The 16,069-nt window shown below is 40.2% G+C and overlaps 1 protein-coding gene and 1 non-coding gene across 3 annotated transcripts in view; one reads left to right on the forward strand and one right to left on the reverse strand.

Annotated features, from left to right (window-relative positions):
- The window catches only part of EML6 (EMAP like 6), a 144,565-nt gene that overhangs the window by 84,148 nt on the left and 44,348 nt on the right, over nt 1-16,069 (forward strand). For both annotated transcript variants that reach the window (XM_038751282.1, XM_038751283.1), the window contains exons 16-23: nt 771-864; nt 8,131-8,231; nt 9,900-10,102; nt 11,649-11,760; nt 12,970-13,097; nt 13,971-14,112; nt 15,424-15,576; nt 15,780-15,911. In XM_038751282.1, coding sequence (XP_038607210.1) covers nt 771-864; nt 8,131-8,231; nt 9,900-10,102; nt 11,649-11,760; nt 12,970-13,097; nt 13,971-14,112; nt 15,424-15,576; nt 15,780-15,911 — 1,065 coding nt within the window. The remainder of the gene's footprint in view (nt 1-770; nt 865-8,130; nt 8,232-9,899; nt 10,103-11,648; nt 11,761-12,969; nt 13,098-13,970; nt 14,113-15,423; nt 15,577-15,779; nt 15,912-16,069) is intronic.
- LOC119932758 lies at nt 4,227-4,364 on the reverse strand. The gene has a single exon (XR_005452493.1). It is a non-coding gene; the product is annotated as a small nucleolar RNA SNORA7 (small nucleolar RNA).

A 16,069-nucleotide genomic window follows, 5' to 3' on the forward strand; every position in this document is an offset into this window, starting at 1 on the left:
TATGCGCCTTCTATGCGCTTGACTCTTTAGCCCTTAAGCACTTTGATATTCACCCCCATCCCATAGCACTTATGCACCTATCCATGTCTATCATTTCCCCTCCCTGTAATTTATTTTTAACATCTGCCTCCCCCTCTAGTCTGTAAACTCTTTGTGGGCAGGGAGCGTGACTACAAACTCGTATTGTATCGCACCCTCCCGAGTACTCAGTCCAGTGCTCTGCACGTAGTAAGTGCTCAGTAAATACCACTGATGGATTGAATGTGTTGTGCCAAGGAATGAGCTGAGGTAAGGGAATAATCTCCACTCAGCCTGTTTCTCCAACACTAGTCAAAGAATAATAATAATGATATGATATCTGGGAAATGCTTACTCATTTCCAGGCACTGTACTAAGCACGGGGTGGGCAAAGATTGGGTTGGACACAGTCTCTTTGCCACGTGCGGCCCACAGACTCAATCCTCATTTTACAGATGAGGTAACTGAGGCCCAGAGAAGTGAAGTGACTTGCCCAATATCACACAGCAGACAAGTGGCAGAGTTGGGATTAGATCCCATGACCCCCCTGTGCCCTATCCCAGGCCCGTGCCCTATCCACTGCACCGTGCTGCTTCTAAATACGGTTCCCAAGTCAGTGAAATTATTGGGGAAAAGCATCTTCCTGTTTAAAGTAGAATATTCAGTTCATACTCCTTTCTCAGGTTGAATAAAGTTCAGATTTTTCAACGAAGGAGCCTGCCTCTGATGGTCGTTTTGTTTTTTTCCTATAGCGGATGGGAAGTGTTTGGTGTCCGTCGGTCTAGACGATTTTCACAGTATTGTGTTCTGGGACTGGAAAAAGGGAGAGAAGATCGCAACGACCAGGTAAAAACCACTGGAGCACAAATCTGCCGCATTCCTGTGGCAGTTAACATTTTCCCATGTGATTTCCTCTTCCATCTGTTTGGTGTCATTCATGTGGAAAAAAATCCTGACATTGAAAAGAGAAGGCACGGTATTATTTTCTGTGCCAAATCTAGCTCTGATTGATAAGCATCCATTGCTATCGAAGGAGAATGATAATAATAATAATGATTCATCAGTCAAGTTCATTTACTCCAACCTGATTATCTTGTATCTATCCCAGCACTTAGAACAGTGCTTGCACATATTAAGCGCTTAATAAATACTGTAAAAAACCCTAAAAAAAAAAACAAAGCTCCCCACCTCATCAGCTTCAAATGAATGAATCCCTTCCAAGAGGGAAAAAAAAGTGTAATTTTCAAAGGTTTGAATTTAGGCTTTATCATCCCTTATTCATCCCTTGCCTTCAAAGAGTCAAAGTCATTGAAATCAGATGCCGCGTACGTCCCGAATGTGAGACGACCGTGCTTTCAGACTGGGAGTCTCTGTCCATTCTGCATCTGCTCCTCAGGGTCAAAGGAGGCAAATTGTTTCTTTAATCTGCTCTTACTAGAAATAGACTTTCCAGGCCACCTGTCCTTCTTTCCCCCAGGCCTCTTCCCCGTTGAGTCAGCAGCCTCAGAGACAATGCTTCCCCAAGTTAGTTTCAGAAAGCCTCCCTGCTGGCACAACCGTGGATAGAGACCTGAATTTTCAGACATTTTCTAGCCTGAGGTGTGGGGTGAGCTTTCTCAATTATCTACTCTTTGCACTGCCCTCTTCCCACTCTACCACTCTAATTGGCATTCTCTCTCAAGATATTAGTTGCAGGGGTGTGGGGGTGGTGTGTGTATGTGTGTATTTGGTAACTCAGTTTTTCCTACAGACATATTGAACTTTTTGCGTTTTAATAGAATGAATAAATGAACATGGTAGGCTGTCAAGAGGGGCTCCACTGGGAAAGTGTAAGAAGTTCAAATAGGGAGAGGAGCAGAAAGGTGGTTTCCTAATGTTCCCAATAATGTAGACTCTTAGGAACAGGTTTTCTTTCTCAACCCATAGTTAGAATAAAATCAAACTGCAGTTAACATTTAAAAATGTAATAGAGATGAATACCAAAAATAGGAGGGGAAAAAATGACACTCAAGAGAAAACAGAAATTAAGAGAATGGAAGAAATTTAGACTTGGTGAAATGGCTAAAAGGAAAACCAAAGGACTTTAAAACGATAGAAGAAAAGGGACCTAGTATCCATCAGTGATGGATACTTAAATCCCTTCTCTTCTACTCTTCCAAAGTCCTATGGCTTTTCCATCAAAAATCATTTTTCAGTGTCTGTCAGTCAAACACAAAGTTGATTTAGGACTATTATGTGTCACACATGTTCCCCTCTGTGTACCTTATTCCAGAGTTAACAGGGCATATCATCTATGTGCTCTCTATTCTGCTATAGTGCGTGTTTTCAATACATGTTTTGGCTAGAATACAGAGAATTAAGGAATGTTATTCTGACAATGTGACCCCATCTAAATTTGAAGTACTGTCGTATCAAAGAAACTGCATGCCCACACACCATCATAACATGAATACTATAGTGTGAATGTTTCTTTAACACAAGGATTTGCATGAATGCAACCCTGTTATCAGAGAATTTGGTGGACTCCCACAAATTTCTAAGACTGCTTATCTTGATACGAGTAGATTTTGAGGTGCCAACCCCCCCTTAAAAGTAATTTTAAATATATAGTCATAACTATTGGATATTTTAATTTTAATTTAATATAATTTTAATATGGAGCTTCACAACTCTTCATGCTTTCTTTCTCTCGTTCTTGTGATAGTCCAATTTACTGTACAAAAAATCTAATTGATATTGCCCACAACCATCACTGCTAAGCAGAGTGTTTCTGATACTATAAGCAAAAACATCTCCAGAAATGCTTCTTGACTACATAGCCAGGATTTTAGAATTGTGAGGATTCTAATTTGGGCAAGAGCTGTTTGACAATATTGCGGTTTTGTCAGCGTGTCTCTGAAAAACTTCAAATCTCATTGAAGATCCATTGAAACAAGCACTAGGTTATTAAGCTTCAAACTCCCCACAGAGGAAGAAAAATTTGCTCTTTTGGGCACCTTGGCTTTTTTAGTTATGGTTTAGTTTTAGTTTTTACTTTCTGCTAGCTATTCTTAGTGACCTTTGTTTCTGTTTCTATTTTACTTAGTTATGGTATCTGCCCAACCAAAGTGACTGTGAGCCCACTGTTGGGTAGGGACTGTCTCTATTTGTTGCCAACTTGTACTTCCCAAGCGCTTAGTACAGTGCTCTGCACACAGTAAGTGCTCAATAAATACAATTGATTGATTGATTGATTGAAGAGTTGGGGCCATTAGCTAGAAAAATTAGTGTATAACACAGGGTTGTTTTTTTTTTTACTTAATCTTTGAATCATCTATGTTGGCCAGATCCCTGGATAGTTGATCTTTCTCCCTTTGGCTTTTCCTGGGACACATGTAAATTAAACCACATTAAAAGATAATTTATTTTCCTAGCCTGTGAGCTCATTGTGGTCAGGGACCGTGTCTACCAACTCTGTTGTCTTGTACTCTCCCAAGCACGTTATGCGGTGCTCTGCACACAGTAAGCACTCAGTAAATACCATTGATTGATTTCTGGTCAGTTCAGTCCCTTCACATCCATGGAGTGGCAAGTGACACCCACTACTTGTCATAGAAGAAAGGATAGACTTCCTCCTTGTTCCTCTTAAGTATTCCATTTAGATCCAGGAAACGAGCAGGTAGGTTATTCCCCACGCACGTTTTCATTCCGGGAGCCTGGAAGCCCAACCTTGCAATATCCATAGTGAGATTACTCCCACAGTTAGGCATGTTTGGAAGCCAGGGACATTGCCTAAGTTTATGATAGTCTGCTCTTTTCTGTAGGGGCTAAAATTGGAAAGTTGGTGTGGGCCAGAGAGGGTGCTTTCAGGAACCTAGATGGTTAGTTCCAGTGAGACCTCTGCTCTTTACATTTTCCCCTTGGAGGGATCCCCATGATCTGATCTGGTGATTTTGAGGGATTTTCTGGAAAATATCTAGATCCATTTCTTAGGAGGTAGATTTTTCTGTCTTATGCTGTCGAGCTGTCTTCAACCCATAGTGACCCCATGGACACATCTCTCCCAGAACGCCCCACCTCCATCTGTAATCGTTCTGACGGTGTATTCATAGAGTTTTCTTGGTAAAAATATAGAAGCAGTTTACTGTTGCCTCTTTCCGCACAGTAAACTTGAGTCTCCACCCTTGGCTCTCTCCCATGTCACTGCTGCCCAGCACAGGGGAGTTTTGACTTGTAGCAGATTGCCTTCCATTCGCTAGCCACTGCCCAAGCTAGGAACGGAATGGGTAGGCCTCTGTTTGACTCTCCCTCCTGTAGCCGAGACTGGTAGAGTACAGGAAACTCTCCAGGTGCGGTCCTGAGAGGGGTAAGAGGTAGATTACCAAATGTGTAAAAGAAAAACAAGCAAATAAACCGTTCATTCTTTCAAATCATAATTCCAAACTAGTCCTGTGCCATAACTAGACATCCAGGAACTGCTTCAGAACATTGAGAATCTGTGCATTGATGTGCTTAGGAGGCAGCCATTTTAGGAACACTGAGTACTTAGGAAATCATTCAAATCCACCAATGCTATTTATGGAGTACTTACTCTGTGCAGAGCACTGGACAAAATTGTCCAAAAAGGGCCTGGGAAGTAATCAAATCCCTGCCCTCAAGGAGGGGAACATTGGCCTGGGAGTGAGAAGCTCCTGGATTCTAATCTTGGCTCTGGTACTTGTCTGCTGTGCATGACCTTGGGCAAGTCACTTAACTTCTCTGTTCCTCAGTTCCCTCATTTGTAAAATGGGGATTAAAGCTGTGAGCCCCATGAGGAATGTGGACTGTGTTCAACCTGATTAGTTTCTGTCTACCCCAGCACTTAGAACAGTGCCTGGAACATAGTAAGGGCTTAACAAATGCCATTTAAAAACCAAAAAAAAGAGCGTACAATCTAGGGAAGCAGAATGGCATGGTGGAGAGAGCACGGGTCTCGGAATCAGAGAGTCAATCCTGGCTCTGCCATTGTCTTCAGCATGCCACTTAACTTCTCTGGTCCTCAGTTACCTTAACTGCAAAGTGGGGATTGAGACTGTGAGCCCCACATGCGACAGGGACTGTGTCCAATCCTATTTGCTTGTATCCACCCCAGTGCTTAGTACAGTGCCTGGCGCATAGTAAGAGCTTAAAAATTCCACAATCATCGTTATAATTATTATTACTATTAATAATAATAATTGTGGTTGAGACAGGCAGTAAAATAAATCGCCCGTATGAAATGAAGCAGAGTAAGCCTCCTTGCCGATAATATAGATGATCTACCCCAGAAATCTGTCTCTGACAGTGACATCAAAAGATTACTGGAGGAAGAGTGGGATGTTTGCTTTCCCCGACTTCCATCCTTGTATTTATGGTTGTACCTTTCAATATCCTTAACTTCTACCTCTAATAAGCTGTCTCCTGGAACCTTCCTGTAATGATTCCATATGCTGAGCACCTGGGAAGAAAGGGTCCCTTAGGCCATAGACCCGCCCCTTTCAGGCTTGACCAGGTCCTGACCTGTCCTTTACGGTGGGATAGGATGGATTCCAATCCCACCCAGGTTTACCCTGCCCAGTCCTCCTTCTTTCATCCACATTCAAAAGTTCTAATCTGTGTGGTCTCATTTGGAAGCAGCAAAACCACCGCTTTCCTTTAAATTGCTCTGTTTTGTCCTTCCTACAATCTGGTGACGATAAGGGCATGTTGTATTTCTGGTGAGGAGGACATACCGTGGTGGCTCTTGAGTATGCCCCCTTTTTTTGTTGTTTCTCCTACTCTTCCTGATGAATACTGACATTTTGCTGACCTTTCTGCTGCTACGTCTCATTCAACTGTGATTTCAGTGAAGCAATCAATCTATCAGTGGTATTTATTGAATGCTTACTGTGTGCAAAGCACTGCACTAAGCACTTGGGAGAGCACAATACAACCATAAGCAGACATATTCCCTTCACAGCAGAGTTGGTAGAGATATTCCCTGCCCACAATGAGCTTACAGTCTATTGGGAACTACTAAATGGTGTGGCACAGGAATTATGCCCAATACGATTCTCTAGTATCCCAGTGCTTAGCACAGGACATGCAAAAATGTAAGTTCTTGATTCATACTACAACCAGTCAATTAATCCAAGATACCTTTTTGGAATCACAATTCTTAGCTCAGTCTATTGGGTGGAAGATTTATTTTAGGTAAATTTTTCTTAGGTGCATTACTTATATTTGCCTAGATGGAATCTCATTTGCTAGCTTTTTACCGACTCACTCAACCTTATGAGGTCCTCTAGTATGAATCACAATTCTTCTCCATCACTGTAAAAATATCGTGTCTCAATATTAGTGTAGTTGACCTTGACAAGTTAGGAATTCTTGGAACGTCAGTTGCAGATTGTTGAGTGGAGAGTCCCTCCCAGATTGAATTCAGAGGGAAATCCGATTCAGTATTTTACTTTTTTCTCGGGCCTTGATTCCTGGCTCTGGTGCTTTATATTTTTAGATGCTCCAATTCCTCTTGTTACTCCCATAAAATACATTTGTTAACTTAATTAATGGGGTGGAGACTTTTTTCCCTTCTCTCTCTCCAAGATCATGTGGCTGCTATTTCAGTTTCTGGTAAACAAGTTAGTTGAAACCAATGAAGCCCCCTGTCATTGGGTTAATGATAACCTTTATGCATTTGAGGCATCTCATTAAAATATCCTCCGAGTCCTCTCCCACCTCCTCCACAAGCACATACTATAAGCTTGCCGACAAATGCTAGCTAGGTGGTATTTATTTTCTGTAGCCAGGAACAGAAATGATACCAAGAAATGTGGCACAAAAATGCCACAGAGGAACGAGGCCAGGCATTACGTGCACATGATGTTTAAGGGTCTTTGGTCACTATTAAGTCTTTTCAGGCTCTCTTGTGCACATTAAGGCTTATCACCAGTAATGGGGAACTCGCAAGGCCTAGTAGATATGGCGCGGGCCTGGGAGTTGGAAGGACTTGGGTTCTAATCCTGACTCTGCCACTTATCTGCTGTGTGACCTTGGCAAGTCACTTCACATTCCTGGGCCTCCTTTCCCTCATCCATAAAATGGAGATTAGGACTATGAACTCCATGTGGGACAGGGACTGTGTCCAATCTGAATATCTTGTATCTACCCCAGCACTTAGAACAGTGCTGGACATATAATAAGCACTTACCAAATACTATTATTATTATTGCTATTATTATTATTATTGTGTCTAATAATGATATCACCCTCTCCTCACTAAGAACAGTTGTATGGATGTTATTTCCTCAAAAAGGTTTTATTTTTATGAGCAGAAGTATATAAATTTGTGGTTTAAATATCCAAAATTTGATTTATTTTCATTAGTGTAGTTTTTTACACTGGCCTTTAATTGCATTTTGATGCTTTTGTAAATAGAATGTCAGTGTGGTGTAGTGGATAGAGCACACTTAGAACAGTGTGGACACATAAGCGCTTACCAAATACTATTATTGCTATTATTTTATTATTATTATTATGTCTAATAATATCACCCTCTCCTCACGAAGAACAGTTGTATGGATGTTATTTCCTCAGAAAAGTTTTATTTTTATGAGCAGAAGTATATAAATTTGTGGTTTAAATATCCAAAATTTGATTTTTTTTTCATTAGTGTAGTTTTTTACACTGGCCTTTAATTGCATTTTGATGCTTTTGTAAATAAAATGTCAGTTGGTTTAGTGGATAGAGCACAGGCCTGGAAGTCAGAAGGTCCTGGGTTCTAATCCTGGCTCCGCCACAAGTCTGCTGTGTGACCTTGGGCAAGTCACTTCACTTCTTTGGGCCTCAGTTACCTCATCTGCAAAATGGGGATTAAGAGTGTGAGCCCCATGGGGGACAGGGACTGTGTCCAACCTGACTAACTTGTATACACCCCAGTGCTTAGAACAGTGCTTGGCACATAGTAAGTGCTTAACAAATACCATTATTATTATCTATGTTGAACCAGAGTTATAGTTTCTCTAGACATTTTGATGAGGAAACCGAAACATTTAAAATATTCAAAGCATCATTTAATTAAAATGGATATTTATCTTTATATACAACACAGTGCTTTTCCATGTTTGTCTGTTCCAGAGGACACAAAGATAAGATATTTGTAGTGAAGTGTAACCCACATCATGTTGACAAACTGGTTACGGTTGGAATGAAGCACATCAAATTCTGGCAACAAGCAGGTACTGTTGTGGTAGTGTGATATTTTTTTAACTTGTGTCACAGAGCATTACCAATAGGATAAATCAGTTTCAAAATTCCAGTCCACTCCATCTAAACTGAAGCTGCTGTCCCATCTCCTTGTACCCACAAAAATGTGCCAGCTGAGATTTTGTGACATTTTTCTTAATTTAAGCCCTTCGCAGTTACTGATAGAAGCAATATGTATTGTTTTCTTTTTTTCCTCTAGAGAGTATAGTTGTATTTCCGACTCCACTGTGTAAGTAACTTTGTCTCTACATAATATAAAACAAGAAAACAACAGCTTGTATGGAGTTTAGATCACTTTATTTGTTAGGCTTCAGCTTCCCTTATCTCTTGGGATATTGTTTATTTGTCTGTGGTGGTTCAACCCAGCAATAAGTGATGGGTGTAGAGTTGGTAATTACCTAAATTCAGACAATCAAAACAGAGCATTCAGGCCCAAAATCCCCTTTGGGTGTTGAATTATATGAATTGGCCGTCTACATTGATCAACTTAATTGTTAGTTTTCCCACTCACTTTGTGATCTGGAGACACAGTATATATGTCAGTGGCTGGGACGGCACTACCCAGCCAAAGTGGAGGTTTGGGAAAATATCAGGCAGGCATGTTGGTATTCCCAGAATTGCTCTGGGAAAGGACTGGAGATGTGTGTTCTTTCAGAAGATTCCCTGTCTGATGAGTGCTTCTCCCCTCAACAAGACCTGGCTTGGCAATGGTTGTAAGAGATTTGTCTGTAGTTTCAGGTTGCAAGAGGAATTTTCCATTTGAAAATTCCCATCCAAAAATACGTCCTGCACTGTGAGGAGAGATTCGTGTCACCAAAACACTATGTCCATCTTGGACTTTTCCAACTTAACTTCAGTGTGCTACTTAATGTTTGAATGATCATATTAGTGATGGATTTAGGTGCATCAATAGTGTACTTTTTGAAATTTTCCACAGGTTACCCCATTCTTTTTTTGGGTATTTGTGATTAGGCCCTCTTGATTTTGGTTGTTAGGCCATCGAGAAGAAAGAGTGGGTAAGTGCATTAATTCTTTCAGGCTTCTAATATCTTTTTAGTAAATTACCGTTTTCAGTGCAGTGTCTTTCTAGGTCTAAAATGTTCCTCAAGGGCAGAGACCAAATCTCTTACTCTTCCAAGAAAATTTTCTTGATTGATATTTTTGGTACCTAAATGACTTCTAGTTAACATAAAGAAGCTCAAAAATTATCAAAATAATTAAGAACAGTCACAATCTCCAACAATTAAGAACAATTTATTCTTCTTGTAATAAAGTTGGAGTGATAAAATCAGAGCACAGTACCATTCTGAAATTTTTGCACCTACCATAATTATGTTTTAAGAAACTCTTTTTCAGGATTTACTGTTACTAACTGTAACTTTGCTTAAATAATTTTTTCGCATCTCAGTCTTGCCATTTTTAAAACCGAGAGTGCAATCTTGGTATTTTACCTGATATTTTTCTCCCTATCATAACTTTATTTAACGGGCCTCTGGAAACAATATCAAAGAGGCATCACCCCTTACTTATGGAAGTTTCCTCTGTGTTTTTCATTTCAGCATTTATTCTAAGTGTCCTTATGAGGTGTTATTGAGTATTTTGATGAGAAATTTGAATGAAGACCTTTTCTTTAACTTCAGGTGGGGGCTTCACTTCTAAACGTGGAGTCTTTGGCAGTGTTGGGAAATTGGAAACGATGATGTGTGTTTCTTATGGACGAATGGAAGATCTAGTTTTCTCTGGTGCAGCTACTGGAGATATATTTATTTGGAAAGACACTCTGTTGCTAAAGACAATGAAGGCTCATGATGGGCCTGTATTTGCTATGCATGCATTGGATAAGGTAAGGTGCATTTATGTGAAATGTGTTCCCCATCCCAATTTTAATTGCCAGGTGATATCAGGAAGGTATCCAGCCTGTTTTAGGAATGCATGTAAACTGACTAACAAAGCACAACTCCATCATTTGGCTCAAGACATGTTTTTTATGAAATGAACCAATTGTAACCCCAGTCTTGTTGGACAAACTGCTATTTTCCCATCTATCATTTTAGTGACTTGTAAGTTTGGGTCTGCTTCTCTATAACTACTTTTTGTCTTTGTCATCCTGAACGCCAAGGCTTTATGTACCACGTACCTGCTAGACTCTTGGTAAAGCTCTAGGGGTTATGATGCTGCTTGCTATGGTCCATTCCCACCGATACTTGGATTCAGCATTAGCAACAGTCATCTTCGTGTTTCTGGTTGACAACAGTCAAATGTCATCATTGACTTGGTTGTCCAATGTCTTACTGGCTGGCGCTTTGAACAGTACTTGTCACATAGTAAGCACTTAACAAATGCCATGATAATAACAATAATAGGGAGTATCATCACCAAGTCCAAAAACAGTTTGAAATAAGCATTTAACCCTGTACTGTATCTGGGGCTGAGGCAAAAATACTAGGATTAAACACACCCTGAATTTCAACCTCCTGGTCACTGTTCAAAGGTATGTTCAAAGCTGTTATGGCAGCAGGTATTCTAGTAATTTTTTTCAAGTATATTTTGGTTAGACTAGAAACATTAAATGCTAAGGTACAAGAGGCCGATTTCTGAATGTAGAATGAGACTGCTGACTCCTGAAATTCTAGCTGACTTAGGGTATTGTTGGCCTCTTCCTTTTTATTAAATTTAGCTATTCCCAAAGAAATTAAAGTTTTCTGGAGTGGTAGATCCATTTCTGCTGACCTCGTGTTCAACTTTTGAACTCTATCTACATTTTAACATCATCTCCAATAAAAGTGACTTGGATGAGGTTTGTAAGTTTATAAAATTCTAAGTATTTTCCCTTTAGTGGCATTGAATAAGAATTCTCAGGGAAGCAGAATGGAATATTCCATAGTGGTTTGCGTAGAAAAGTGGGGAATGTCACTCCAAATATGCAGCTGGCATGTACGGTAAGTTGCCCAAAATTAATTGAATTAATAACACCAGAAAATCATGACATAGATCAAGAAGAAAAGGTCACCTTTCCCTAAAAATATGTAACCCTGTGAGTTATTTGTCTGCCAGTTTATAAAAAGAATGATCCTGATTTCAATTTGGGTGGGAGGTTGATGGCATTGTATTATATTCTAATGAATGAAATAGCAGGATAATTTATCATGATAAAGTGCCTGCTATGCTTCTACAGGAATGTGGCTGTTTTTTCCAGAGAGTGACTATAAATAGACTGACCCTTATAAATTGCTTTATGCAGAGCATTGTCACTATAATTTTTCATGAACTTATAAAATTTATGGGTATACCCTTGAGCACACACATGAACATTTTGTTTTTAAGATAAAATGATCTTTTAGCACTAAACAATTAAGGTGTTCATGGTTTATGCATGTCTGCTTTCTTAGGGTTTTGTAACCGGTGGAAAAGATGGAATTGTGGAACTATGGGATGATATGTTTGAGAGATGCTTGAAGACCTATGCTATTAAAAGAGCAGCGCTATCAACAAGCTCTAAAGGTGCTATTTCTAAATATATAATATGTCCACATTGTGGAGAGCTAGAAGCAGATAGTTATCCCCATTTTTCGATATCTGTAAAATAAATATTTTCTTAACATAGAAAGTAAAGCTGAAATATTAAAAATATGGGGATAGAAAGGATTGTTAGATTTACTGTGTAACTGTTCATAACCTCCCTCTGTTTTTCAAACATTATGAACGCCCTATAGTGTCCCTTTCTGTGTGGAACTGTGATCTATGTTGTATTCAGCTATCACATACATACATACATACGTAGAACACAGGTCTGAGTGTCAGAAGGACCTGAGTTCTAATCCCAGCTCTGCCACATATCTGCTATGTGACCTTGGACAAGTCATTTCACTTCTCTGTTCCTCAGTTACCTCGTCTGTAAAATGGGGATTAAGACCATGTCCACTATATAGGACAGGGACCGTATCCAACCTGATTAACTTACATCTACCCCAGCACTTAGTACAGTGCCTGGAAGATAGTAAGAGCTTAACAAAAACCATAAGAAAAACTGTGTGTCATGAGGTCCAGCTTTTGTAATCATTGACTTAAATTTATTTGTGTGTATGTGTGTGTGTATATATTCATTCAGACAGGCAGTTTAAATGCATTCCTCTTCAGAGAATTTTCAGTCTATGAAAATTCCACTCTTCAAGTTCTCTTATTTTTATTCAGCTCTCTAAATCTGTTTTCTTCAAATACTTTTTTCTGAAATGGTACCAAATAATCATACTAATGGCCAGTATTTAAGCAGTTTCAGTGTGCAGAACACTGAACTAAGTGCTTGGGAGAGTTCAGTAGAATTGGTAAACGTTATCCCTGTCTTCAAGGAGCTTACAGTCTTGCAAAGGAGACAGCTATTAAAGTAAATTACATTTAAGAGGAAGCAGTCGACTATAAAAATATGTACATAAGTGCTACAAGGGTGTGTACAGTGCTGAAATTGCAGTTGAATGGGATGTAGAGCAAGGAGGTGGGAGATTAATCAGGGAAGACCTCCTGGAGAAGATGTGATTTCAGAGGGCTCAAAACTACACTTGTCCATACATATCCATAGCCATCAACTCCTTGAGGGTGAAACAGAAAAGAAATTAGGAGAAATGAAGGAACTTTAAACACAAAAAAATTACTTTCTTGCTAAATAATACTAATGCCATTTTCTTATATTTCCAAATACCGTAATTTTTTCCTCAGGTTTACTTTTGGAAGACAACCCTTCGATCCGTGCCATAACTTTAGGACATGGGCATATTCTGGTGGGAACAAAAAACGGAGAGATCCTGGAAATTGATAAGAGCGGCCCTATGACTCTGCTCGTTCAGGTAGATTGTTTGCACACATTAATGATTGTTAGTTAAAACTCAACGTCCTTCGCATCGAGTTAGATGGTACGTAGCAGAGCGTATGAGAATATAAATAATCATGGAACATGAGTTGTCCATTTCCCATTACCCTTCCTTTAGTAATGTCCTTCAAACCCTTTAGCTAGTTGAGTGCCAACTGCCTAATGGATTTTCATTCATTTTCAATCATGAGCAAGTAAGTCTCTTGTGACCATGTGCACTGCATTCCTTTAATCACTCCTAATACCTTTTTCAAACAAGACATCTTACTGTACTTTTCCCTTTTTTATCATCTCTCCAAATTGTATGTGTAGCGATGAAGATTTTATGCATCCTTCAAGTACAAAGAATGGACCGTCCATATCTTCCCAGACCTCAAAAACCTCCAGTGGTTGCCCATCCATTTCCTCTTTCTCCTACTTTACCTCGCTGATCTCTGACTACAACCCAATCAGCACACTTTGCTCCTCTAACACCAACCTACTCTCTGTACCTCGATTTTATCTACTTCGCCTTCGACTCCTTGTCCACATCCTCCCTCTGTCCTGGAACTCCCTCCCCCTCCATATTTGACCCACCAAAGCCCTCTTAAAATCACATCTCCCTCCAAGAGGCCTTTGTAAACCACCAGTCAACAACGTGGGTTCATTTCAGCAGAATATGGACCATCGTGGGTCGATTGGGAGACTGTAAGCTCGTTGTGGGCAGGGAACCATGTCTGTTTATTGTTATATCATACTCTCTCAGTGCTTAGTACAGTGCTTTGCACACAAGAAGTGTTCAATAAGTACAACTGAATGATTGTCACACTATGTGAGATTTGTTGATTGGGCATCTTTTCCTTTCAAATAGGGGCATATGGAAGGTGAAGTCTGGGGCCTGGCAGCTCACCCTCTCCTGCCTATCTGTGCCACAGTGAGTGACGATAAAACGCTTCGAATCTGGGAGCTCTCCTCCCAGCATCGGATGCTGGCAGTGCGGAAACTCAAGAAAGGTAAACTCTACCCTTCTGTGATTTTGTGACCTTTGAAACCAGCGGGGCACTTAGAAGCGCTTTCCTAAATGTTAGAATTTTCCAGGATCAAAGGCATAAGCCAACTTAACAAGCACTGTATATTTCATTCTCCTCTTTCGACTCCTTTGAGAGTCGCCTTTCGATGGGTAATACTACCTTCCCCTTCTTATCTCAGATCAATGATTTCTATTGAAAATGTCCCCTTGAAGATTATTTTAAGCACACTAGAGAAACCCTTCTCTTTGAGAGAGCAGGCTATTGATTCAAACTCAAAAGGAAAAATTGTCTTTGACAATCGCGTTGGCCCAGCGAATCTGGAATTCGGTGTGCCTCATCAGAAGATGGTTCAAAAGAGTCGAGAAAGTTTAGTGCAGGGGAAAGCAGTGGAAGCTTCTAGAAAGTATGCTGTCCTTAGCCCTGGACGAAGTGCTTGGGCAAATCCAATGTAACAGTTGGTAGACATGTTCCCTGCCCAGAGTGAGCTTATATGGTTGCCTAAAAGACAGAACTACCTCCACAAACTTTCTTTTCAGTCCCATGTGGTATTGGGGTATGTCAGTGGAGACACAGAGGTCCTGTACTACAGCTGAAAGTCTTTCCCGCAAGAGACATACACAGACACTGTCACAGATGTCCAGGGAGCTGGCACGTCTTTTCCTAAAATGCCCAGAAACCATCCTGAAACTTGATACTGTGTTTCTGCACTCGTGACCTAAGAAGACCCCAACTAAATCAATCAGTGGTATTCTTTTGAGTGCTTACTGACCCTTGGCAGAGTACAGTACAACAGAGTTGGTAGACACGTTCTGTGTCCACAAGGCGCTTACAATCTAGAGGGGGAGACAAATTCCAAAGCAGATTTCGTTTCTGTGGCAAGAATCAGAGAATCAATTCATCCATCAAATGTATTTATCAAGTGCTTACTCTGTGCAGAGCACTGTGCTAAGCGCTTGGGAGAGGAAATACAACAGAATTAGCAGGCATGTTCCCTTAATGAGCTTACTGTCTTGAGGACGAGACAAGTGAATAAAATGAATTTTTGACAGTCAGAATGGGTTCGTGGAGTGGTAGTGCTGCATTCCATTTGTAGTTTCCAGCTTCTTCCTGTATCTATTGTCTTCTTACTTGGAATAAAACACTAGAGCTTTTCATGTTTTCTCACCAATGAATATAAGCCCCAAGAAACACATACTCCTCTCATCACCCGTCTGATTTCCTTTCAGAGAAGTTACGGATGGTAAAAACATCCATTTGGGGCTTGTTTAAAATAAAAAATTGTTTTTTTGGTAGGTGGAAGATGCTGTGCCTTTTCTCCCGATGGGAAAGCCTTAGCCGTCGGGTTGAATGATGGGAGTTTTCTGGTCGTGAATGCCGACACTGTGGAAGATATGGTCTCTTTCCATCACAGAAAGGAAATGATATCCGATATCAAATTTTCAAAAGGTGCAGCCCACAGTATGTTGCTTCTTTTTTTAAATCTTAGATTTAAAGTAAAATGGTAAGAAAATACAATTGTTTTTCCCAGCATCCTCCCTGATTTCAGTACCCTTCCCCACACCTTTGGAGAGGCTTTAAACGTGAATTTCAAGGGGGAGAATATAATAAGTTTGGTATTTCACTATTGACTGCATGTTTTTCTCTTATAGATACAGGGAAATACTTGGCAGTGGCCTCCCATGATAATTTTGTTGATATATACAATGTTCTTACCAGCAAAAGAGTAGGCATCTGCAAAGGTGCCTCTAGTTATATCACACACATTGACTGGGACTCGAGAGGTAAGATTTTTCTCAATAGAGGATAGTCCGTGGCTTTCATGTGTATGCCGGGTAAATATGTCCTGTTCCAGAGAAACTGATATCAAAATCCTTGAGAGTTTTGTTGGATTCCACCTACCACAATGATCCTGGTTTTCCTCTCTGAACTCAGGATGGTT

This window comes from Tachyglossus aculeatus, chromosome 9, assembly GCF_015852505.1.
Source record: "Tachyglossus aculeatus isolate mTacAcu1 chromosome 9, mTacAcu1.pri, whole genome shotgun sequence".
Classification (NCBI taxonomy): Eukaryota; Metazoa; Chordata; class Mammalia; order Monotremata; family Tachyglossidae; genus Tachyglossus; species Tachyglossus aculeatus.